Genomic DNA, 27,199 nt, shown 5'->3' with positions numbered 1-27,199 from the left:
TTTCACCCAGGAGTGTTTGTGTCCCGTGTGACGCTAAAAGTCAACACGTTGACTTATTTTAGGTTATGTAACTTACGTAACATATGCAATATACGTAACATACTACGTACTTATCTTATATTACATCACCATAACACTTATTTTAACCCAAACCATGACCTTTTCCTAAACCTAAAGCAGTTTTGTTGCTTCAATCTAACCTGTTAACCACATGTTACAAACTGCTACCATTTCACAACGTGCAGGTAGCTGCAGTTTGCCCCGTCTGAAGCATATTATTGGTCGTGATAACAGCTGGTCATGGCAAGTCATATATTTTTATATTGAATATCGTCTAAAATCACGGAGGGAGGTTCTTAATGCTAAAATGCTTCACAGAACAATCTGCGTATAAAAAAGGTAAAGAGCTCAAAATAAATTCCACACATTAGTATAATAACAGTCATGACCATAAAAAGCGTTATCACGTGATATCCTGTACACAACGGCACACAGTGCCATTTGGCAGCTTACATTAGGTGCAATATTGTATCTGTACACGTACGTTCATGAGATCTAATATTTCTATTTACTTTCAGATTGATTTGATACTCAACATGTTTGTGTCTGTATTCTTCTGTTTCAACAAGACAGGCATTTACAAACTACAAAGCTTCAGGGCACCAAACTAAACTTACACTGATAATATGTACATCACACGCGTGAATGAAATGGATTGACCGAGCTACGAAGTAGACGTACAAACACAGCCGTACGAGTGTGTCCGTGTGTGTACATGCATGTGTATGTGCAAGCATGTATCGGAGTTATATTACATTCACAGTTGCAGAGGATAGGTGGGTTGGGGGAGAGAGAGAGAGCATACTGGCCATGTTACCACTGATAGAAATATTACAAACACTGAGAATTGCATGATAATTCCCAGACACAGCAGATGAATTACTACTTTAATGGAATGTACCTGTTCTCTCCCTCTCTCTATCTCACACACACACACACACACGCGCGCGCGCGCGCCAACAGGCATAAGGATATGGTCTACGAGCGGCAGCAGCCGACAGTCCTCATTTCTTTGTCGACGTACTGCTGCAGCTGAAACTTTGGCTCATCGGGCTCCTTCATGGTCCTGTGCTTCAGCTCTCTGAGAGAGAGAGAGAGAGAGAGAGAGAGAGACAGTGGAACATGAGGCTGCGCTAACTCTGCTACTGATAGGTGGCGACAGAGCAGAGCGGAGTCAAATACCTCCAAACAGAATGTGAAAATCAAAATGTTTCCATTCATTTCAGCTCTTGGAAACTTGATCCAGGTACCATTTCAAAACAGTGTTTGGTTGATGAATTCCAGGATGGCCTGACACGACCATCTGATTTTACAGTTGGATGCTTGTAGCAAGAGGAAATATGTCGGAATTATGCTGCTGTCTTTGCCATCAGCTTCAGAAATTGCCATGAATTGCTTTCCTGTTTTTTTTTTAACATTAGTTTCATCATCTGGGTTGGTGTTTCCTGACAGATGGTACTAGAATTACCGCCCCGTCAGGTTGCAGTTTACATCAATGTCTGTCCAAAATGTCAATAAGTCATAATTGTATCCGATTAAACATGTGTATGAATTTGACATTCTGATTCATTCTGGAGTTACAGCCAAAAACGTGTTTTGTGAGGTCGCAGTGACCTCTGAGCACCAAATATGAATCGACTCATCCTTGAGTTCAAGTGGATGCTCGGGGCCAGATGTAATGAAACTCCCTCGAGGCGTTCCAGAGACATCGCGTCCACACACGTACAGTAAAGATCAACAAAATATATATTTTTTCCACAATTAGTTTGACATTTTAGAAAATACAGTGATTGTCCAAAGTAAGAGAAGAAGATGTTTATGACTCTCATATCAGTCCGTCAGATGTGAAGCAACAGCCAGAACGTGTTAAGATGGGAAAGCTCAATGTTCCCGTCTTAATTAGCTCATTAGAGCGAACAGAATGGTGACCTGTTGACCTCTGTACAGAACCTTAATCGATAAACCTGGATTATCTTTCACTGTAAAAAAACAAACAAAATCCAAGCAACGAAAACAAGTGAGGAAGAAAAAACTGAATTTACAAAGAACAAAGCATATAAATAGATGCATGATGCTTACGTTACTGTAGTCAATTAATGAGTAGTGTGACAAGAGACCATTGTCGTTGACAAGCATCATTATCACAGTTTCCAGGTGATTCATTTTTTTTTTTGTACCCGTTCTTTGAGGCTTTTAGTTTGCATAAAGCACTTGTGTGTTTTATGCAAATAAAGCACTCACAACGTGAAATGGACTGCAGCACGATGCGGTGGAAGAGTGAGGGATGAGAGCGGATGGAGAAGTTTGGAGTGAGCGGGCCAAAAAAAGAGGAGGATGCAAATAGTGAAACGGTGTTAACATGAGCTAGAGGACGGCAGCGAGAACAGGGCTGCTCTCGTTTTTCCGTATATATCTGCATGGTGCTGTGTGCCAGACTGTCACGCTATTCTTGGCAACAACCATACAATGCCAGCCTGTTGCCATAACGAGGCTATGAATGTAAAACAACTCCCACACAAACTGTCCGACACCACACATTTAAGTGAGACACAGAGTTAAAATAGCATCCTCATTATAAAGAGAAACGAGATGGAAATAATGGAAGGAACTGTCGGATGTCTTGCTGTCAATACAAACTTTTGGTTTGGATAGTAATCTCATCATAACAGCTGGATTTATCAGTTCTGTCTCTTTCTATTCGAATGCTGGAGATACCATGGCTGCAGGGAACAAATACAAATGTACATTATGTCAGAAATAAATGACCCTCCTGTGCCCTATCATTACCAGACTGGTCTTGTTCATACGTGGTTGGTATTGCTAAAGTCTTCCATCTGCACCTGTCCGCCATTAGCGATGCAGAGTTTTTTTTTTAAACGAACATAAAAGACCTCAAATAACTTCACACAAAAATGTTTCAGAAATCTCTGTGTGAGAGCAGCACTGCAGCAGAAGTTCAGCTGATCCGACCTCTAAAAACGGCTTCATCCGTGCAGCTGACGGAGCCATTGTTCTCTACTCTGTGGTTTATGGAGTTGACCTGCTTTAGCATTGATGTGTTCCACTATATATATACCTCAAGAGAGAGGGCATTGTCCTTTCTTTAACACTTTATTAAGGTATTAGGCTGATGTTCTCACAGAGAGAAGTGCACGAGGGTTTGGGTGGGTTGTTTGACACATGCACTATTTAAAAAGGATATGTGTTCACAGGAAATAACTTGGTAAAGTTTCGGTTTGTGGTTAAGATAAGTAAGTAACCACTTCTAATAACTTTACTTGCGTAACTTAAAATAGGGCAAGGGTGCCTTCTGGTTTCACACGGGACTCGAACAGGGTCTCCTGAGTGAAAGTCCTGTGTTTACTGTCGCTCTTTACACCGTGGTCACCTGACCTCCTCCTTTACTCCCACCATAACTGCGGCCACCTAGAGCATCATAGTTTGACACGTAGGGTCACTGACCGAGCTGCTATGAACAAGTCGGCGGCGGGAACGGATTATTGGAAGTTTATCATTATTATTAAAAAGTACTTTTCTCACACATCATGTCTAGAGCAGCAATTCATCCTAATATCAGTTTAATGTCAGTTTAATATCAGTGTTCAGGAAAAAAGGAGAGCAGATTCACAAAAATGCAACACATTCATGTACCTACTTACAACTCATAATTCCCCACATATAATTAAAGGCTACTTATGATGTTCCCTTCTCATTTTCAAACTGATGCAATGTAACAGGGGACAACTGATCCTAGCTAAGCCCCACCATCCCAGTTACTGTTGATACGCAGCAAGTTTCCCCATTCTCAAAACGTCACGTTTTCCCATTCTAGCACGGCACAAGTGCACCGTTGTAACGATGGTTTCCACTCAAAAATATATATTTTTTTAAACAATAGATTTTTTTGGATTTCACACCAAAGTAAAGGAAAGCAGGTTCCTCTCGTGCATCAGATGGATTTTGTCGGCTGAAATGACGCCTGTTGCTATCAGCTTCGGCTATAGCTACCGTGAGATAATGGCAACGGTGAAAGCAAAGGCAGGAAACAGACCGCTGTCTGGTGAGCTACAGCGTGATAACTTTGTGTTTTACTTTTGTGATAAAACCATTGAAATGTTTATCTGTGACGTTTGAACCGAGGAGGCCTGTGTTTGAATGCTTTAACACTTGTCGGCTATACTGTTCATGCAACACCGGAGCTGTCGAACTCAAGGGCCAGTACCGTTCTAGTCGTCATCGCTTGGGAACTTTTGAGAGTTTGTGTGCTCTGCCATTGTGTGTTCCTTCATGCTGCGGTGTTTTGTGTTTGTGTGTGTGACTCACTTGGCCACTGCAGTGAAGGCCAGCTCCACATTCAGTCCAGATTTAGCACTCGTCTCCATGAAGGGCACTCCAAACTCCTGCACAGAGAAACATCTGTTATTAGGGATGTGTGTGTGTGTGTGTGTGTGTGTGTGTGTGTGTGTGTGTGTGTGTGTGTGTGTGAGTTGCGTGATGTGGACTTGGCACTCTTATGTGTCTGTTGTCGAAAGAAAAATTAGGTTTTAGATTCATTTAGGTTTAGGTCGATACCAATAATTCAACAATCATTTTCATGGGTGCTGATGTTTCTGGCTTTGAAAACCAAATGTTCTCCCCTCTTTGTTGTAACTTATAAGAAAGAAAATGAACACAGTGTGTAGTCAATGAAAGATGCTCCCAGGTATAGCAATCTCATTATGTCTGTGTGTCTGTGTGTGTGTGTGTGTGTGTAAACATGTCAATATTCCCGCTGTGTGTGTGTGCCTCTACCTTGACAGCTGCAGTGCTTTTCTCACTTCTCTTCATATTTACTCTAACACGCCTCTCAGAGCTTATCTGAGCGAAACATGGCGTGGAAAATTAAGTTATCAAGCCCCCGTCATTTATTCCAAACAATAACAACACTATGTGCCTCCATGAATACGTAATTGCACACACTGATCAAGACTCAGCAGCTACATGGGGGGAGTTTTAGAGTCCACGTGGCTGCGTGGGCAGAGCACAGTACGTCTTTTATCCTTGTTACATGTGTCAAATTGAATGTGAATGTGTGTGTTGTGTGTGTTGAGTGTGTGTGTGTACGAGGAAGTTCACCTTTGCCAGTTTCTCTCCCTCCTCTCGCTTCACCATCCTGTCATGCGTGGAGTCGACCTGTAAAACAGTTAGAAAGTGTCATTCTCACACACACACAACGTTTGTCGTCCATGTTTGACATATGTAGCATCACTTTGTGTTATTTGCTATTTTTGGTTTCGATTTTCACGACCATCTCCTGAAAGAAAATGTAGGATTTGGAGATAAATGTCAAGGAAATAAGATGTATAAGACGTTGACTGCATTAATGACTTATTTTGGTTCACTTGGATGCAAGGCAGCGCCGTAACAAGCAAAACAAATGCTACATCTGACATTTTATCGCCTTACAAAACGTGCAAACAGTTGCCTTATTTGCAATTTTAACAGACGCAGAGAAACATTAGCATACATTTGGAGTTGTATTTCTGGCTACCTGAAAAAATGTAGGTTCATTTACTCTTTCTTGAGCTCGGTTTTGGTCTCCACCAACTCCTGAGAGAAATACCTGGCTCGATAGCTTTAGCTAGCTCTTTAGCTAAACACTCCACAGTGTTCAGCAACTAGTTGCATTCATTTGGCACCGGGCGGGTTGAGTATACTGAATTAATCAGAGCTCTTGCACTGAAAACAGCTGCCTCTTGAGGCCACAACCAAAGTGGACGAGAGCGGTGAGAATGAATCAAAACAGCGCAGTCGTAAACTAAAAGCTAAAAGATGCTAAGCTACGTAGGACTGAGTGGAACTGCAGAGCTGTGTGATAAATCTCTTTGGTTGGGCTCTGTTCGTATTATTTGATTTATTGTTAACATAAAATGTCATATATTGATGAGTTAAGTTAAGATAATTAGATCAGAGGATCTGTTGAAATGACCAGTACCAACTCCAAAGTCGTTTTGTGTGAATTACATCTCTTTCCCTCTTTCCAGACACATCCATAAATCCACTCCAGCTCCCGCCACACCCCCCTCCATGATCCTCCCCATCCCTCCCTCTATTGAGTCCATCTGTCCATCCACATCCCAGTGTTGGCAACAAGGTCTCACCTTGTTGCCCAGCAGCATGACGACCACGTCCTGCTGAGCGTACTCATGGATCTCTGTCAGCCATGCCTGGAGACAGAAAGAGGGCACAAGAGTGGTGAAGCGATCCAAAGCGGGAAGGGGGGGACAGGCGTGATGCGAGGGAGGGATTGGAGAAAGTGTTGAGAGAGGAGATGGATGGAGCCGCGGAGATGGAGAGAGGGAGAAAGACAAAAGATAAATTTATTGTTCACTGGCTCCAGATCCCCTCTTCATCGTTCGTCTCTCCTCCTGCATCTCTAACCATCCGTCTTCTTCCAATTACAGGCCAGTAGTGTCTTGGCTCTCCGCTACCTGGCTTTGTTAAAAAGCACTTCATCTCTCTGGGGGTCTTCGACCCTCTGATACTATAACTCACACGCACTCTCCTCAGGAGATCTCGTCGTTTAGTTCACTCTGCGTCGAGACAAAGAGAGTTTCACTTCCACTTTCACACAGCGGGTTGTGCGAACTTTCGAAATGCAGCGGGGAGCAGCTGAGAAACGGAGTTACACGGGGGTGATGAATGTAGCTAAAAATAAGGAGAGTGAGAAACGGTTGCAGTCCTTCCAGATCTGATTAGTATTGGACAGGTCAGTCTTTAACTGCCAGCTGATATTTCATCTAATTTCATCAAATATTCCAGTACACTGATTAAAGTTAACACAATCATGAGGGGCTCTGTGTGTATGTGGGATCAGCAGAAGTAGATGTGACATCTCTGTGAGGCCGTGATGGACGTACATTATACATCATTTTGATTTTTTTTTAAATGTATTTACCGTTGTCTGAGACCTCGTCCTATTCTATTCTAGTCTAAGCAGAAAAATATGGGACAAATCACTTCTCTTATTGATTTATTAAGGGAAGTGAATTATATTTTTCTGTACAGGAAGATCCAGTATTATACAAGGCAACTGTAGCCTCCAGTTATTTTGACTTGTCTGCACTGCAGTGTGGCGTCTTTTCTCTGAACGGTAGCTCTGTGTCGCTCTCTCCGGGACATGAGCAGAAACACAATCTTGCTGAGACACATATGGGCTTTTAAAGTCCAGGGGTTTGTAAATGAATAATTCATGTATCATTTAGGCGGACTTCAAAAACAAATAACACGGGAGAAAATAGTTTGCCCTCAAATCACATTGACAATGCAATTTCATTGTACGGGAGCGTAACATTTAGGAGACTGTGAAAAAAGATAAAATAACTTTCCACCATTGTGCAGTATCAAATTACGTGGAAAAACCTTCTGGTTTCTTCCAGAAACAGGATTTACTCTTTATATGTAGCTCTGATCCCCCCAGAATACGAAACCTGTAGCTTATCACTGTGGTTGTGTCTCGTCACGATGACCGTGAGCCGTTATTAGAATAGGATTGTTAATGCAGGCTGCGCTAATTTGCATTCAAGCCGAGAAGCTTCCCTACTTTCATGTCTCTAATAAACCCAGATGATTATGGAAATCATTTCAGGGATGGTAATTACTGTCCCTTATCATTCTCTGAGCAGATACTGTATTGTGTGAGTGTACTTTTGTGTGTGTGATGAAATCTAAATCCGATCTCGCTTTCAACCGTTACACGTGGAAAAATCCTGAAAAGTTTTTTTTTTGGGCAGTGAAATAAATTCTCAGAGAGCTGAGATACTAAATAATGAGCCACGAAGGATCACAGGATTCGTATTTACTTTTTTTTAGCCTGCCTGTTTTTTTTTGGGGGGGGGGGGGGGTTCACGGGATATCATAACGGACATAGATTCCGCTGCTAAGCCTGGATAAAGAGTGAGAAGAAGATGAAGGTAGGTGTAATGAAATGGAGAGCTTATGCAACAGAAAGGTTGTGTCAGAGCACCTCTTGTGTTTTGAGGGAGGAGAACAGGAAGGTTATGACAGAACACAATGGGACATTTCATCAGTATTGCAGTTAGTATATAAGAAGCTGGAAAAAAAAAGACATCCAAATGTGTAACTCTTTGTCTAAGATCGTGGGAAGAAAGTAAATCGTTAACAGCAATTTCTAAAAGAGCGAACTGAATTGAAAAGATCCCAGCATGGGGTTTTCTAACAGTGACGTGATCTACAGAAGAAATGTAGCCTAACCTAACCTTAGAGAGGGCCAGCTGGGCAGACAGCTGCTGTTAACATGTCAAGCATCAATAAGCACACATTGATCGCTTCGGACCGGCGGTTGGGGGGGGGGAGGTAGAGGTAAATATATTTCATTGCTATCGAGTGAAACACTCTCTCACACTCACACACACACGTACTGCACTGTGCACACACATTTCCTCCTGCCTCCCTCCATCTCACTGCGAGTGTATCATCGGGCGAATAATACTCGGATCAGCTGTAATCCCTCCTCTCGTCTGCAGGTTTACAGTACTCTGCGCTCCCTCCCCGGGGCTTTACCTCACTTCATTACACAGAGATTAATGTACCGGAGCCCTCACCTAGAAGCCCCGACTCCCGGCAACACGCCAACCTGCCAATTACTCCTCACACAGGCCTTGGAAAGATCTCGGCGGCCTGTGGGTGGATTACGGGGAAGTGAAAGCGGGAGCGCGGCTGCTGCGCCCCAAAGTGATCAAACTTCAAAAGGCTCGCTGTCGACGTGGAGCGTTAGAAGTCACGCGGTGTGTGTGGGAGCACGGGAGGAGGACACGTGTGGTGTGTTGGTCCGCATGTGACAGCTCTTGACACGCAGTCAGATTAACAGCCGCGGTGCAGCTTCTGATCGACAGACGGGGGAGACAGAATGTTACGGCCATGGGTTTCGAAAGGGCCCATTGCTGAGTCATGATGAGTTTTGCTGGGTGCTTAACTTTTTACTAACTTAGAAAGGTGACATAAGTGCAACCTAATGCCAAGAGAAAACGAGTTGAATCAAACCAATTACAGATAGCGTTAGCGGTCACCAGAGGTCACCAGGAAATGTCCCGTCCTAATTTGCACAGAGGCTAACAGCTCTCCGAACTTTGTGGGTTTCTTCAAAAACAGATAAGCCCCCTGTTTGAATAAAGTTTCAACATGAAGAAGTTGTCATGACGGTGGGCTGCCAATTCAGAGTTTGAAAAGAGATTTTGCATTTTTAGTGACCAAGCTGGTATTAATATTACTTTTGGTAAAAGAAACGTTAAAAAAGTTTTAATAGAAAATTAACCAAAAACATTTTCTCATCAATAAGCAGCTATGGCCCTTTATCTTTCAAAAATATTCTCATGACACACAACACTGACTGTACGTCACCAGTGTTTTGGCAGCACTCACATGGAAACACACAGGCTGTGGGTGAAATGGCCTTCTGCACACTACTGTAAGGGTTAAGTATGCTCTTACCAGCGGACTGTTCACACAGAAGTAAACCTAAAGCAATGTGCCTTCTCTGCATCACATGACTGTATCGATCACCACGTCACCGGCCCTCTACTACCGTTTCATAAAAATGTATCCTCACAAATCACAATCAACATCTTCCACTCAAGGTAATAACAATCTAAAGAGCCGCAATGCATTTTGGGGGAGGTTGAGTATGTCCAGGAAGCTCACATCGGAAATTCTTGCCACACACATCCAGCCTTTTCCAAGACGCTGATCTTTAGCAGGTATCGTGTTCACCTCGTTAACCGTCTCAGCTTAGCGTGCTAGCATGCTAACTTTGCTAAATAGCACCAAACAAAAACGTACAGCTGAGGCTGATGGGACAGTTAGTTTTGCAAGTATCTGGACGTAAACCAAAGTGTGAACAAATGTCTGTACCACAGTTCACTCAAAACCACAAGTGTCAACCTAATAGTCACACTACGGGCAGTTGTGAAATGCAGTTGTGAAAACAGCCGTTAATCAATCAACCTTGACTAGTGTGTGTGTGTGTGTGTGTGTGTGTGTGTGTGTGTGTGTGTGTGTGTGTGTGTGTGTGCACCGGCGCACCTATCCAACAGTGGGCTTAGGCGTCGTTACACAGCCACTAACTGTGCACCGAGGAACAAACAGGGGACATTTTTTAGGTCCCCTGATGGTCATGCCTTATATCAAGCTGAAATCATGTCCAAAGCCCTCTGGTAGATTTTTTTTAATTTTAGCCAAGTGGGGACTTGCATGTGTGTGAGTGTTTAAGTCCATGCGCAGCACTTATCCTACAGGCTGGGGCAGGGATTTTAATGAACCCATTCACACACGTCGTTTAAACACTCCTCCATTGTGTGAATGGCTTGCAGCCCCAAGCCTGTCTTTCAGACTGTGGAGGGGCTAACAGGCCACTTAGTGAAGACATCAGTCTCTTGAAACATGTTTGTTTTAGAAAAATGGTAACAAAATAATCAACTTTAGTGGATACCTTAAGTTTTATTTTTGGCACTGTATTAATTTAAATGGCTACCAAGAAGGCAGGAGAGCAACGTGTATTTTAGAATCTAAAAGAATGGAAGAAAATACAAAAACCAGGGTTAAATTAAGAATATAATACTTAAGTACCTAAATACTTAATAAGATTCTTTCTTTTCAGTTTTAGTTCACTAAAAACTGATTTGTCATCAGCCTTTCCAAAATACTTGCCTGACCGGTTTGCACAAGCACTGGATGTAAATCAACTTTTCAATATACTAGTGTGCTCAGTCTACACTTGGATTCACTTTACAGTAAAAAGGTCCACACTTGTACTGTAAGGAATGACAGAGGTCCACCGTTGGTTGGTAAATAATGACACAAGTTCCCTCTTGGATAGCATGGAGTGACATTAAAACTCCACGTATGAAAAGAAATAAGCTAAATTAATAGTACTTGTGAAACAAATTATCTAAACTAAATAATTCTATATTATTCTTTAAACATGTTGTGTTTTTGAAAAATATACATAAAGGCACAGCTGTAGTGGATGGCGTAACCATTTTCAATCTCAACACTATTAAAATGAAGTGTTACCCAGAAGGCAAGGAAGTAATGAGAACTTCAAAATTTAAAAAAAACAGGAAAAAAAACAGGATGAAATTAAGAATAAAATGGTCACATTTGGATCCTTTCTTTTCACTTTTAATTTTTTAAATATTTTTTATTATGAGATTTTGCCCTTGGACAGTTTTTACAAGCACTGGATTTCAAACAATTTTACAATGCATCTCTGTCCTCAAGCTTTATTTATTGGAATTATTGTTGTTGATTCATAGTACAGGATGAAAAAGGTCAACACTTGTATTGTATGGAATGACAAGAGGTCCACAAAAAAAAAATCAATATTGTATGTCAAAAACATTAAAGGTAAAGTATGTCGAAGAAAGTCACAAAGTCATTGTATAGTATGCTGAAAAATTATCAAAGTATAGTGTGTCGAAAAGGTCGTAAAACGTCACAGTATAGTTTGACGGATATAGTCACACTGCCACTGTCACAATAATATGTCATAGTTTAGTATACCATAAAGAAATCGCCCCAAAAATATCAGATACAATAAAAATTAAAGCTGCAAGCAGCATTGACCGGGCCCTCGCACATTCACGCACGTCGAGGGTACTGGCAGGACTCTGGAGGACGCTGCCGTGCGTTTCTGTGACCATCAAACACTGCGTGCATGAGTTAGATGATATTTCCTGCGTCGACCAGCAGCGTAACAAGATCGCGTTGACAGGTCTTAAGCCTCAAATGTGTTGAGGGTACCTCCAATACAATCATAAATGAAAGCCTGTTAAGATCATCAAGAAAATGAATGTGCGTGAATGCGCTTCAGGGTTAGTAACATAACAGACTGTCAGTTTACTGGGATGGGGTTCAACTCCCTGCAGTGTCCTGATTTTATTTGGACTTACATGAAAGTTAAGAAAACAGTAGTATCATTTGCTTTTACTTGAACACTTTAATTTAACACCGTTTTCTTTTTAAGCTCTTCTGTAACTTGTAAAAAAACGACACTATAAATTCATACAAAATTCAAAATGGCTGACTTCTGGTTGGGTTTAGAGCTTAGACCCCTAAGACCTTTTTTTAAGTCTATATGTGATACACCTACTTCCCAAATTTTATACATCTAGGTGTGACGTACTGCGAGGGCTGAATCGTCTAAATATTGTAGGGGGCGCCATCGAGCCGACTTGCCTCTCTGAAGCATTAAAATCACATCAGATCACTACATTCACGCTTTTAAATGTGTGTGACAAGTTTCGTTATGTTTTGAGCATTTTTGGCCCCTCAAAAACACCTTAATTTTTCATGGCGAAGAATGCGTTGCCACGGCAACAGCTTTTCACGAAACAACAAGTTTTGAGTAATTTTTCATCACAAAGGTCTTTAGATTGTACTGACCAATTTTAAAGTTGATTCGATTATTTCCCTAGGAGGAGTTCGTTAAAGTGCAGCGCCTGGAAATGACAAAAACGACACTAGAAATTCAAAATAAATTGAAAATGGGTGACTTCCGGTTGGGTTTAGAGCATGGTCCCAAGAGACTTTTATTTAAGTCCACATGTGACACATGTGCCCACCAAATTTTGGAAATCTATGTGAAACGTAGTGCGAGGGCTGCTTCGGCGAAATGTTGTAGGGGGCGCTATTGAGCCGATTTGCCACTCTGAACGAATAAAAGCATATTATATAACTACATTTTGGGCTTGTAATCTGCGTACAGAATTTGCTTATGTTTCGAGCTTTTTTAGCCTCTCAAAATGAGCTTCGTTTTTCACGGCGAAGACTGCGTTGCCACGGCAACGGCGTTTGACGAAACATCAAAAGCTTCATGAACTGGCATTATGAACTTCTTATATTTGTGTGGAAGTAGTTTGATGTTGATCTGATTTACCTACTAAGAGAAACAAGGCAAAGTATAAAGACTTTAACTTACTGTTACCAGTAGGTGGCGCTATGACTATGATTAAAAATTGGCCTGCAGATGTCTTCAGGCCTGGAGTCTAATCAAACATGTGAAACCTGGTAAAGATCTGATGATGTGGATTCGAGTTACATCAGTTTATTCGTTCATGGCGAAGGATCGAAATTCGCCGAGCCGCCACGTCGCCGCCCTTCGACAACTTCTTACAATCTTCACAATGAAGCATGATCAAGGTCTTAAGGCTTTCCTGGCAACATTTGAGAGGGATCTGATTAATCTGTGAGGAGCAGGATGTCAAAGTACAAAACGTACAACTTCCAGTTGCCAATAGGTGGCGCTCTTACTATGATTCAAAATTTTCATATAGATGTGCTCTGAGTCAGGATGATATGACATATGAGAGATTTGGAGCAGATTAGACAATGTACGGCCGAGTTACAACAACTTCCTTTTTCATGGCGAATGGTGTCTTTTTGACGCCACGCCACGGATACATAGTTCGATAACTTTTTGATCTTTGAGTAACATTTCACTGCCAAGGCGTCAAGAGCATACTGACCAAGTCTGAAGTCGATCGGGTTCAATCTCTAGGAGGAGTTCGTTAAAGTATGATGCCTTGAAACGGTCCGAAAACGCCATACACTTAAAAATGGCCGACTTCCTGTTTGGTTTGGTGAAAAATTCCAAGAGGATTTTTTGTACGCCCCATCACGTTCCACATACCTACCAAATTTCATACAGCTAGGTGAAACCCAATGTTGGGGCTACTCAATAGGGGGCGCTAGCGAGCCAACATTTCATAACGCAGCTGGACACCCAAATCAGATCAAAATTTTCACAAATTCTGGCTTGCGTGCAAAATTTCAAAGTTCTGCCAGTATCCCAAGCACCTCCTTTTTGAGCAAAAACAGTAAAAATAATAATAATTAAAGCTGCAAGCAGCATTGACCGGGCCCTCGCACATTCACGCACGTCGAGGGTACTGGCAGGACTCTGGAGGACGCTGCCGTGCGTTTCTGTGACCATCAAACACTGCGTGCATGAGTTAGATGATATTTCCTACGTCGACCAGCAGCGTAACAAGATCGCGTTGACAGGTCTTAAGCCTGAAATGTGTTGAGGGTACCTCCAATACAATCATAAATGAAAGCCTGTTAAGATCATCAAGAAAATGAATGTGCGTGAATGCGCTTCAGGGTTAGTAACATAACAGACTGTTAGTTTACTGGGATGGGGTTCAACTCCCTGCAGTGTCCTGATTTTATTTGGACTTACATGAAAGTTAAGAAAACAGTAGTATCATTTGCTTTTACTTGAACACTTTAATTTAACACCGTTTTCTTTTTAAGCTCTTCTGTAACTTTAGACTGTTTTGTGAAGCATTCATTGTGACATTTAACCTGATTCTCGTGTAGAAGCTCTGGACAGATCATTTATACTAATGTCGACTGATATGGTTTGGATAACCTACTGTTATCTAACTTTTGCTCTCCAAGCATCTTAGTTTGCACATATTTAGATCAGAGAAGTCTTTTTCTCATGGTGTGCCCACAAACCCTTTTAATAAGTTCAGTGTTTGGTCCGCTGTAATTATAGAATCCTGCTTACGTCCGTGCTTATCAGTAGGTGGCGCTATGACTATGAGTTAATATTGGCATGCAGAAGTCCTAAAGTCATGACAGTCAACAACCATGTCAAGTTTGGGACAGTTTTGACAAAGTACAGTAGAGTTACAACAGCTTGATGGATGATGGTGAACCATGTAAAATGGCTGCCACACCAAAACCTAAAGCTTTTAGTAACTTTTAATCACTAAGGTCTTGAGATTGTTCCGATCAAATTCTAAGTTGATCTGATTATTTCCCTAGGAGGAGTTCGTTAAAGTGCAGCGCCTGGAAATGACAAAAACGACACTAGAAATTCAAAATAAATTCAAAATGGGTGACTTCCGGTTGGGTTTAGAGCATGGTCCCAAGAGACTTTTTTTTAAGTCCACATGTGATACATGTGCCCACCAAATTTTGTAAATCTATGTGAAACGTAGTGCGAGGGCTGCTTCGTCGAAATGTTGTAGGGGGCGCTATTGAGCCGATTTGCCACTCTGAATGAATAAAAGCATATTATATAACTACATTTTGGGCTTGTAATCTGCGTGCAGAGTTTGCTTATGTTTCAAGCTTTTTTAGCCTCTTAAAATGACCTTCGTTTTTCACGGCGAAGACTGCGTTGCCACGGCAACGGCGTTTGACGAAACATCAAAAGCTTCATGAACTGGCATTATGAACTTCTTATATTTGTGTGGAAGTAGTTTGATGTTGATCTGATTTACCTACTAAGAGAAACAAGGCAAAGTATAAAGACTTTAACTTACTGTTACCAGTAGGTGGCGCTATGACTATGCTTAAAAATTGGCCTGCAGATGTCTTCAGGCCTGGAGTCTAATCAAAGATGTGAAATCTGGTAAAGATCTGATGATGTGGAGTCAAGTTACATCAGTTTATTCGTTCATGGCGAAGGATCGAAATTCGCCGAGCCGCCACGTCGCCGCCCTTCGACAACTTCTTTCAATCTTCATAATGAAGCATTATCAAGGTCTTAAGGCTTTCCTGGCAACATTTGAGAGAGATCTGATTAATCTGTGAGGAGCAGGATGTCAAAGTACAAAACGTACAACTTCCAGTTGCCACTAGGTGGCGCTCTTACTATGATTCTAAATTTTCATATAGATGTGTTCTGAGTCAGGATGATATGACATATGAGAGATTTGGAGCAGATTAGACAATGTACGGCCGAGTTACAACAACTTCCTTTTTCATGGCGAATGGTGTCTTTTTGACGCCACGCCACGGATACATAGTTCGATAACTTTTTGATCTTTGAGTAACATTTCACTGCCAAGGCGTCAAGAGCATACTGACCAAGTCTGAAGTCGATCGGGTTCAATCTCTAGGAGGAGTTCGTTAAAGTATGATGCCTTGAAACGGTCCGAAAACGCCATACACTTAAAAATGGCCGACTTCCTGTTTGGTTTGGTGAAAAATTCCAAGAGGATTTTTTGTACGCCCCATCACGTTCCACATACCTACCAAATTTCATACAGCTAGGTGAAACCCAATGTTGGGGCTACTCAATAGGGGGCGCTAGCGAGCCAACATTTCATAACGCAGCTGGACACCCAAATCAGATCAAAATTTTCACAAATTCTGGCTTGCGTGCAAAATTTCAAAGTTCTGCCAGTATCCCAAGCACCTCCTTTTTGAGCAAAAACAGTAAAAATTAAAGCTGCAAGCAGCATTGACCGGGCCCTCGCACATTCACGCACGTCGAGGGTACTGGCAGGACTCTGGAGGACGCTGCCGTGCGTTTCTTTGACCATCAAACACTGCGTGCATGAGTTAGATGATATTTCCTGCGTCGACCAGCAGCGTAACAAGATCGCGTTGACAGGTCTTAGGCCTCAAATGTGTTGAGGGTACCTCCAATACAATCATAAATGAAAGCCTGTTAAGATCATCAAGAAAATGAATGTGCGTGAATGCGCTTCAGTGTTAGTAACATAACAGACTGTCAGTTTACTGGGATGGGGTTCAACTCCCTGCAGTGTCCTGATTTTATTTGGACTTACATGAAAGTTAAGAAAACAGTAGTATCATTTGCTTTTACTTGAACACTTTAATTTAACACCGTTTTCTTTTTAAGCTCTTCTGTAACTTTAGACTGTTTTGTGAAGCATTCATTGTGACATTTAACCTGATTCTCGTGTAGAAGCTCTGGACAGATCATTTATACTAATGTCGACTGATATGGTTAGGATAACCTACTGTTATCTAACTTTTGCTCTCCAAGCATCTTAGTTTGCACATATTTAGATCAGAGAAGTCTTTTTCTCATGGTGTGCCCACAAACCCTTCTAATAAGTTCAGTTTGGGCCGCTGTATTTATAGAATCCTGCTTACGTCCGTGCTTATCAGTAGGTGGCGCTATGACTATGAGTTAATATTGGCATGCAGAAGTCCTAAAGTCATGACAGTCAACAACCATGTCAAGTTTGGGACAGTTTTGACAAAGTACAGTAGAGTTACAACAGCTTGATGGATGATGGTGAACCATGTAAAATGGCTGCCACACCAAATCCACGTCGTTTGATGAAACCTAAAGCTTTTAGTAACTTTTAATCACTAAGGTCTTGAGATAGTTCCGACCAAATTCTAAGTTGATCTGATTAATTCCCTAGGAGGAGTTCGTTAAAGTAGAGCGCCTGGAAATTGCACAAACGACGCTATAAATTCATACAAAATTCAAAATGGCTGACTTCTGGTTGGGTTTAGAGCTTAGACCCCTAAGACCTTTTTTTAAGTCTATATGTGATACACCTACTTCCCAAATTTTATACATCTAGGTGAGACGTACTGCGAGGGCTGCATCGGCGAAATATTGTAGGGGGCGCTATTGAGCCGACTTGCCACTCTGACACATTAAAGTCACATCAGATAACTACATTCATGATTTTAAATGTGTTTGACAAGTTTTGTTATGTTTTGAGCATTTTTAGCCCCTCAAAAACACCTTCATTTTTCATGGCGAAGAATGCGTTGCCACGGCAACAGCTTTTCACGAAACAACAAGTTTTGAGTAACTTTTCATCACAAAGGTCTTTAGATTGTACTGACCAATTTTGAAGTTGATTCGATTATTTCCCTAGGAGGAGTTTGTTAAAGTGCAGCGCCTGGAAATGACAAAAACGACACTAGAAATTCAAAAGAAATTCAAAATGGGTGACTTCCGGTTGGGTTTAGAGCATGGTCCCAAGAGACTTTTATTTAAGTCCACATGTGATACATGTGCCCACCAAATTTTGTAAATCTATGTCAAACGTAGTGCGAGGGCTGCTTCGTCGAAATGTTGTAGGGGGCGCTATTGAGCCGATTTGCCACTCTGAATGAATAAAAGCATTTTATATCACTACATTTTGGGATTGTAATCTGCGTGCAGAGTTTGCTTATGTTTCGAGCTTTTTTAGCCTCTCAAAATGACCTTCGTTTTTCACAGCGAAGACTGCGTCGCCACGGCAACGGCGTTTGACGAAACATCAAAAGCTTCATGAACTGGCATTATGAACTTCTTACATTTGTGTGGAAGTAGTTTGATGTTGATCTGATTTACCTACTAAGAGAAACAAGGCAAAGTATAAAGTCTTTAACTTACTGTTACCAGTAGGTGGCGCTATGACTATGATTAAAAATTGGCCTGCAGATGTCTTCAGGCCTGGAGTCTAATCAAACATGTGAAATCTGGTAAAGATCTGATGATGTGGAGTCGAGTTACATCAGTTTATTCGTTCATGGCGAAGGATCGAAATTCGCCGAGCCGCCACGTCGCCGCCCTTCGACAACTTCTTACAATCTTCACAATGAAGCATGATCAAGGTCTTAAGGCTTTCCTGGCAACATTTGAGAGGGATCTGATTAATCTGTGAGGAGCAGGATGTCAAAGTACAAAACGTACAACTTCCAGTTGCCAATAGGTGGCGCTCTTACTATGATTCTACATTTTCATATAGATGTGTTCTGAGTCGGGATGATATGACATATGAGAGATTTGGAGCAGATTAGACAATGTACGGCCGAGTTACAACTACTTCCTTTTTCATGGCGAATGGTGTTTTTTTGACGCCACGCCACGGATACATAGTACGATAACTTTTTGATCTTTGAGTAACATTTCACTGCCAAGGTCTCAAGAGCATACTGACCAAGTCTGAAGTCGATCGGGTTCAATCTCTAGGAGGAGTTCGTTAAAGTATGATGCCTTGAAACGGTCCAAAAACGTCATACACTTCAAAATGGCCGACTTCCTGTTTGGTTTAGTGAAAAATTCCAAGAGGATTTTTTGTACGCCCCATCACGTTCCACATACCTAGCAAATTTCATACAGCTAGGTGAAACCCAATGTTGGGGCTACTCAATAGGGGGCGCTAGCGAGCCAATATTTCAAAACGCAGCTGGACACCCCAATCAGACTGCAATTTTCACAAATTCTGGCTTGCGTGCAAAATTTCAAAATGTTGCCAGAATCCCAAGCACCTCCTTTTTGCGACGAAACATGAAAAATAATCGGAAGAATAATAATAATAATAATAAACATTACGATTACAATAGGTCCTCCGCTCCGACTACGTCGGTGCTCGGGCCCTAATTAAAGCTGCAAGCAGCATTGACCGGGCCCTCGCACATTCACGCACGTCGAGGGTACTGGCAGGACTCTGGAGGACGCTGCCGTGCGTTTCTTTGACCATCAAACACTGCGTGCATGAGTTAGATGATATTTCCTGCGTCGACCAGCAGCGTAACAAGATCGCGTTGACAGGTCTTAGGCCTCAAATGTGTTGAGGGTACCTCCAATACAATCATAAATGAAAGCCTGTTAAGATCATCAAGAAAATGAATGTGCGTGAATGCGCTTCAGTGTTAGTAACATAACAGACTGTCAGTTTACTGGGATGGGGTTCAACTCCCTGCAGTGTCCTGATTTTATTTGGACTTACATGAAAGTTAAGAAAACAGTAGTATCATTTGCTTTTACTTGAACACTTTAATTTAACACCGTTTTCTTTTTAAGCTCTTCTGTAACTTTAGACTGTTTTGTGAAGCATTCATTGTGACATTTAACCTGATTCTCGTGTAGAAGCTCTGGACAGATCATTTATACTAATGTCGACTGATATGGTTAGGATAACCTACTGTTATCTAACTTTTGCTCTCCAAGCATCTTAGTTTGCACATATTTAGATCAGAGAAGTCTTTTTCTCATGGTGTGCCCACAAACCCTTCTAATAAGTTCAGTTTGGGCCGCTGTATTTATAGAATCCTGCTTACGTCCGTGCTTATCAGTAGGTGGCGCTATGACTATGAGTTAATATTGGCATGCAGAAGTCCTAAAGTCATGACAGTCAACAACCATGTCAAGTTTGGGACAGTTTTGACAAAGTACAGTAGAGTTACAACAGCTTGATGGATGATGGTGAACCATGTAAAATGGCTGCCACACCAAATCCACGTCGTTTGATGAAACCTAAAGCTTTTAGTAACTTTTAATCACTAAGGTCTTGAGATAGTTCCGACCAAATTCTAAGTTGATCTGATTAATTCCCTAGGAGGAGTTCGTTAAAGTAGAGCGCCTGGAAATTGCACAAACGACGCTATAAATTCATACAAAATTCAAAATGGCTGACTTCTGGTTGGGTTTAGAGCTTAGACCCCTAAGACCTTTTTTTAAGTCTATATGTGATACACCTACTTCCCAAATTTTATACATCTAGGTGAGACGTACTGCGAGGGCTGCATCGGCGAAATATTGTAGGGGGCGCTATTGAGCCGACTTGCCACTCTGACACATTAAAGTCACATCAGATAACTACATTCATGATTTTAAATGTGTTTGACAAGTTTTGTTATGTTTTGAGCATTTTTAGCCCCTCAAAAACACCTTCATTTTTCATGGCGAAGAATGCGTTGCCACGGCAACAGCTTTTCATGAAACAACAAGTTTTGAGTAACTTTTCATCACAAAGGTCTTTAGATTGTACTGACCAATTTTGAAGTTGATTCGATTATTTCCCTAGGAGGAGTTTGTTAAAGTGCAGCGCCTGGAAATGACAAAAACGACACTAGAAATTCAAAAGAAATTCAAAATGGGTGACTTCCGGTTGGGTTTAGAGCATGGTCCCAAGAGACTTTTATTTAAGTCCACATGTGATACATGTGCCCACCAAATTTTGTAAATCTATGTCAAACGTAGTGCGAGGGCTGCTTCGTCGAAATGTTGTAGGGGGCGCTATTGAGCCGATTTGCCACTCTGAATGAATAAAAGCATTTTATATCACTACATTTTGGGATTGTAATCTGCGTGCAGAGTTTGCTTATGTTTCGAGCTTTTTTAGCCTCTCAAAATGACCTTCGTTTTTCACAGCGAAGACTGCGTCGCCACGGCAACGGCGTTTGACGAAACATCAAAAGCTTCATGAACTGGCATTATGAACTTCTTACATTTGTGTGGAAGTAGTTTGATGTTGATCTGATTTACCTACTAAGAGAAACAAGGCAAAGTATAAAGTCTTTAACTTACTGTTACCAGTAGGTGGCGCTATGACTATGATTAAAAATTGGCCTGCAGATGTCTTCAGGCCTGGAGTCTAATCAAACATGTGAAATCTGGTAAAGATCTGATGATGTGGAGTCGAGTTACATCAGTTTATTCGTTCATGGCGAAGGATCGAAATTCGCCGAGCCGCCACGTCGCCGCCCTTCGACAACTTCTTACAATCTTCACAATGAAGCATGATCAAGGTCTTAAGGCTTTCCTGGCAACATTTGAGAGGGATCTGATTAATCTGTGAGGAGCAGGATGTCAAAGTACAAAACGTACAACTTCCAGTTGCCAATAGGTGGCGCTCTTACTATGATTCTACATTTTCATATAGATGTGTTCTGAGTCGGGATGATATGACATATGAGAGATTTGGAGCAGATTAGACAATGTACGGCCGAGTTACAACTACTTCCTTTTTCATGGCGAATGGTGTTTTTTTGACGCCACGCCACGGATACATAGTACGATAACTTTTTGATCTTTGAGTAACATTTCACTGCCAAGGTCTCAAGAGCATACTGACCAAGTCTGAAGTCGATCGGGTTCAATCTCTAGGAGGAGTTCGTTAAAGTATGATGCCTTGAAACGGTCCAAAAACGTCATACACTTCAAAATGGCCGACTTCCTGTTTGGTTTAGTGAAAAATTCCAAGAGGATTTTTTGTACGCCCCATCACGTTCCACATACCTAGCAAATTTCATACAGCTAGGTGAAACCCAATGTTGGGGCTACTCAATAGGGGGCGCTAGCGAGCCAATATTTCAAAACGCAGCTGGACACCCCAATCAGACTGCAATTTTCACAAATTCTGGCTTGCGTGCAAAATTTCAAAATGTTGCCAGAATCCCAAGCACCTCCTTTTTGCGACGAAACATGAAAAATAATCGGAAGAATAATAATAATAATAATTAAAGCTGCAAGCAGCATTGACCGGGCCCTCGCACATTCACGCACGTCGAGGGTACTGGCAGGACTCTGGAGGACGCTGCCGTGCGTTTCTGTGACCATCAAACACTGCGTGCATGAGTTAGATGATATTTCCTGCGTCGACCAGCAGCATAACAAGATCGCGTTGACAGGTCTTAAGCCTCAAATGTGTTGAGGGTACCTCCAATACAATCATAAATGAAAGCCTGTTAAGATCATCAAGAAAATGAATGTGCGTGAATGCGCTTCAGGGTTAGTAACATAACAGACTGTCAGTTTACTGGGATGGGGTTCAACTCCCTGCAGTGTCCTGATTTTATTTGGATTTACATGAAAGTTAAGAAAACAGTAGTATCAATTGCTTTTACTTGAACACTTTAATTTAACACCGTTTTCTTTTTAAGCTCTTCTGTAACTTTAGACTGTTTTGTGAAGCATTCATTGTGACATTTAACCTGATTCTCAGGTAGACGCTCTGGACAGATCATTTATACTAATGCCTACTGACATGGTTTGAGAATCCACTGTTTAACTTTTGCTCTCCAGGCATCTTAGTTTGATCATATTTAGATCAGAGAAGTCTTTTTCTCATGGTGTGCCCACAAACCCTTTTAATAAGTTCAGTGTTTGGGCCGCTGTAATTATAGAATCCTGCTTACGTCCGTGCTTATCAGTAGGTGGCGCTATGACTATGAGTTAATATTGGCATGCAGAAGTCCTAAAGTCATGACCGTCAACAAGCATGTCAAGTTTGGGACAGTTTTGACAAAGTACAGTTGAGTTACAACAGCTTGATGGATGATGGTGAACCATGTAAAATGGCTGCCACACCAAATCCACGTCGTTTGATGAAACCTAAAGCTTTTAGTAACTTTTAATCACTAAGGTCTTGAGATTGTTCTGACCAAATTCTAAGTTGATCTGATTAATTTCCTAGGAGTTCGTTAAAGTAGAGCGCCTGGAAATTGCACAAACGACGCTATAAATTCATACAAAATTCAAAATGGCTGACTTCTGGTGGGGTTTAGAGCTTAGAGCCCTAAGACCTTTTTTTAAGTCTATATGTAATAAACCTACTTCCCAATTTATATCCATGTAGGTGAGACGTACTGCGAGGGCTGCATCGGCGAAATATTGTAGGGGGCGCTATCGAGCCGACTTGTCACTCTGAAACATTAAAGTCATATCAGATAACTACATTCATGATTTTAAATGTGTTTGACAAGTTTTGTTATGTTTTGAGCATTTTTAGCCCCTCAAAAACACCTTCATTTTTCATGGCGAAGAATGCGTCGCCACGGCAACAGCTTTTCACGAAACAACAAGCTTTGAGTAACTTTTCATCACAAAGGTCTTTAGATTGTACTGACCAATTTTGAAGTTGATTCGATTATTTCCCTAGGAGGAGTTCGTTAAAGTGCAGCGCCTGGAAATGACAAAAACGACACTAGAAATTCAAAATAAATTGAAAATGGGTGACTTCCGGTTGGGTTTAGAGCATGGTCCCAAGAGACTTTTATTTAAGTCCACATGTTATACATGTGCCCACCAAATTGTGTAAGTCTATGTGAAACGTAGTGCGAGGGCTGCTTCGTCGAAATGTTGTAGGGGGCGCTATTGAGCCGATTTGCCACTCTGAATGAATAAAATCATATTATATAACTACATTTTGGGCTTGTAATCTGCGTGCAGAGTTTGCTTATGTTTCGAGCTTTTTAAGCCTCTCAAAACGACCTTCGTTTTTCACGGCGAAGACTGCGTCGCCACGGCAACGGCGTTTGACGAAACATCAAAAGCTTCATGAACTGGCATTATGAACTTCTTACATTTGTGTGGAAGTAGTTTGATGTTGATCTGATTTACCTACTAAGAGAAACAAGGCAAAGTATAAAGTCTTTAACTTACTGTTACCAGTAGGTGGCGCTATGACTATGATTAAAAATTGGCCTGCAGATGTCTTCAGGCCTGGAGTCTAATCAAACATGTGAAATCTGGTAAAGATCTGATGATGTGGAGTCGAGTTACATCAGTTTATTCGTTCATGGCGAAGGATCGAAATTCGCCGAGCCGCCACGTCGCCGCCCTTCGACAACTTCTTACAATCTTCACAATGAAGCATGATCAAGGTCTTAAGGCTTTCCTGGCAACATTTGAGAGGGATCTGATTAATCTGTGAGGAGCAGGATGTCAAAGTACAAAACGTACAACTTCCAGTTGCCAATAGGTGGCGCTCTTACTATGATTCAAAATTTTCATATAGATGTGCTCTGAGTCAGGATGATATGACATATGAGAGATTTGGAGCAGATTAGACAATGTACGGCCGAGTTACAACAACTTCCTTTTTCATGGCGAATGGTGTTTTTTTAACGCCACGCCACGGATACATAGTACGATAACTTTTTGATCTTTGAGTAACATTTCACTGCCAAGGTCTCAAGAGCATACTGACCAAGTCTGAAGTCGATCGGGTTCAATCTCTAGGAGGAGTTCGTTAAAGTATGATGCCTTGAAACGGTCCAAAAACGTCATATACTTCAAAATGGCCGACTTCCTGTTTGGTTTAGTGAAAAATTCCAAGAGGATTTTTTGTACGCCCCATCACGTTCCACATACCTACCAAGTTTCATACAGCTCGGTGAAACCCAATGTTGGGGCTACTCAATAGGGGGCGCTAGCGAGCCAATATTTCATAACGCAGCTGGACACCCCAATCAGACTGCAATTTTCACAAATTCTGGCTTGCGTGCAAAATTTCAAAATGTTGCCAGAATCCCAAGCACCTCCTTTTTGCGACAAAAGAGTAAAAATAATAATAATAATAATAATTAAAGCTGCAAGCAGCATTGACCGGGCCCTCGCACATTCACGCACGTCGAGGGTACTGGCAGGACTCTGGAGGACGCTGCCGTGCGTTTCTTTGACCATCAAAAACTGCGTGCATGAGTTAGATGATATTTCCTGCGTCGACCAGCAGCGTAACAAGATCGCGTTGACAGGTCTTAAGCCTCAAATGTGTTGAGGGTACCTCCAATACAATCATAAATGAAAGCCTGTTAAGATCATCAAGAAAATGAATGTGCGTGAATGCGCTTCAGGGTTAGTAACATAACAGACTGTCAGTTTACTGGGATGGGGTTCAACTCCCTGCAGTGTCCTGATTTTATTTGGACTTACATGAAAGTTAAGAAAACAGTAGTATCATTTGCTTTTACTTGAACACTTTAATTTAACACCGTTTTCTTTTTAAGCTCTTCTGTAACTTTAGACTGTTTTGTGAAGCATTCATTGTGACATTTAACCTGATTCTCGTGTAGAAGCTCTGGACAGATCATTTATACTAATGTCGACTGATATGGTTTGGAAAACCTACTGTTATCTAACTTTTGCTCTCCAAGCATCTTAGTTTGCACATATTTAGATCAGAGAAGTCTTTTTCTCATGGTGTGCCCACAAACCCTTTTAATAAGTTCAGTGTTTGGGCCGCTGTAGTTATAGAATCCTGCTTACGTCCGTGCTTATCAGTAGGTGGCGCTATGACTATGAGTTAATATTGGCATGCAGAAGTCCTAAAGTCATGACAGTCAACAACCATGTCAAGTTTGGGACAGTTTTGACAAAGTACAGTAGAGTTACAACAGCTTGATGGATGATGGTGAACCATGTAAAATGGCTGCCACACCAAATCCATGTCGTTTGATGACACCTAAAGCTTTTAGTAACTTTCAATCACGAAGGTCTTGAGATTGTTCTGACCAAATTCTAAGTTGATCTGATTAATTCCCTAGGAGGAGTTCGTTAAAGTAGAGCGCCTGGAAATTTCACAAACGACACTATAAATTCATACAAAATTCAAAATGGCTGACTTCTGGTTGGGTTTAGAGCTTAGAGCCCTAAGACCTTTTTTTAAGTCTATATGTGATACACCTACTTCCCAAATTTTATACATCTAGGTGAGACGTACTGCGAGGGCTGCATCGGCGAAATATTGTAGGGGGCGCTATTGAGCCGACTTGCCACTCTGACACATTAAAGTCACATCAGATAACTACATTCATGATTTTAAATGTGTTTGACAAGTTTTGTTATGTTTTGAGCATTTTTAGCCCCTCAAAAACACCTTCATTTTTCATGGCGAAGAATGCGTTGCCACGGCAACAGCTTTTCACAAAACAACAAGTTTTGAGTAACTTTTCATCACAAAGGTCTTTAGATTGTACTGACCAATTTTGAAGTTGATTCGATTATTTCCCTAGGAGGAGTTTGTTAAAGTGCAGCGCCTGGAAATGACAAAAACGACACTAGAAATTCAAAATGGGTGACTTCCGGTTGGGTTTAGAGCATGGTCCCAAGAGACTTTTATTTAAGTCCACATGTGATACATGTGCCCACCAAATTTTGTAAATCTATGTGAAACGTAGTGCGAGGGCTGCTTCGTCGAAATGTTGTAGGGGGCGCTATTGAGCCGATTTGCCACTCTGAATGAATAAAAGCATTTTATATCACTACATTTTGGGATTGTAATCTGCGTGCAGAGTTTGCTTATGTTTCGAGCTTTTTTAGCCTCTCAAAATGACCTTCGTTTTTCACAGCGAAGACTGCGTCGCCACGGCAACGGCGTTTGACGAAACATCAAAAGCTTCATGAACTGGCATTATGAACTTCTTACATTTGTGTGGAAGTAGTTTGATGTTGATCTGATTTACCTACTAAGAGAAACAAGGCAAAGTATAAAGTCTTTAACTTACTGTTACCAGTAGGTGGCGCTATGACTATGATTAAAAATTGGCCTGCAGATGTCTTCAGGCCTGGAGTCTAATCAAACATGTGAAATCTGGTAAAGATCTGATGATGTGGAGTCGAGTTACATCAGTTTATTCGTTCATGGCGAAGGATCGAAATTCGCCGAGCCGCCACGTCGCCGCCCTTCGACAACTTCTTACAATCTTCACAATGAAGCATGATCAAGGTCTTAAGGCTTTCCTGGCAACATTTGAGAGGGATCTGATTAATCTGTGAGGAGCAGGATGTCAAAGTACAAAACGTATAACTTCCAGTTGCCAATAGGTGGCGCTCTTACTATGATTCTACATTTTCATA

At 41.5% G+C, this 27,199-nt stretch overlaps 1 protein-coding gene across 1 annotated transcript in view; it reads right to left on the bottom strand.

The window, feature by feature from the left end:
- Window positions 1-1,038: 1,038 nt before the first annotated feature.
- rab26 (RAB26, member RAS oncogene family) overlaps window positions 1,039-27,199 on the bottom strand; it is a gene marked incomplete at both ends in the record, with an annotated part of 90,833 nt that continues 64,672 nt past the window's right edge. The window contains 4 exons of the mRNA XM_079182328.1: window positions 1,039-1,141; window positions 4,384-4,460; window positions 5,176-5,232; window positions 6,201-6,266. Of these exons, the coding sequence (XP_079038454.1) occupies window positions 1,039-1,141; window positions 4,384-4,460; window positions 5,176-5,232; window positions 6,201-6,266 (303 nt within the window). The remainder of the gene's footprint in view (window positions 1,142-4,383; window positions 4,461-5,175; window positions 5,233-6,200; window positions 6,267-27,199) is intronic.

The sequence above is a fragment of the Pholis gunnellus genome (genome assembly GCF_910591455.1).
Source record: "Pholis gunnellus genome assembly, chromosome: 21".
NCBI classification, from domain to species: Eukaryota; Metazoa; Chordata; class Actinopteri; order Perciformes; family Pholidae; genus Pholis; species Pholis gunnellus.
The sequence above is the reverse complement of the archived record's forward strand: the minus strand, read 5'-3'. Positions and strand labels throughout refer to the sequence as shown.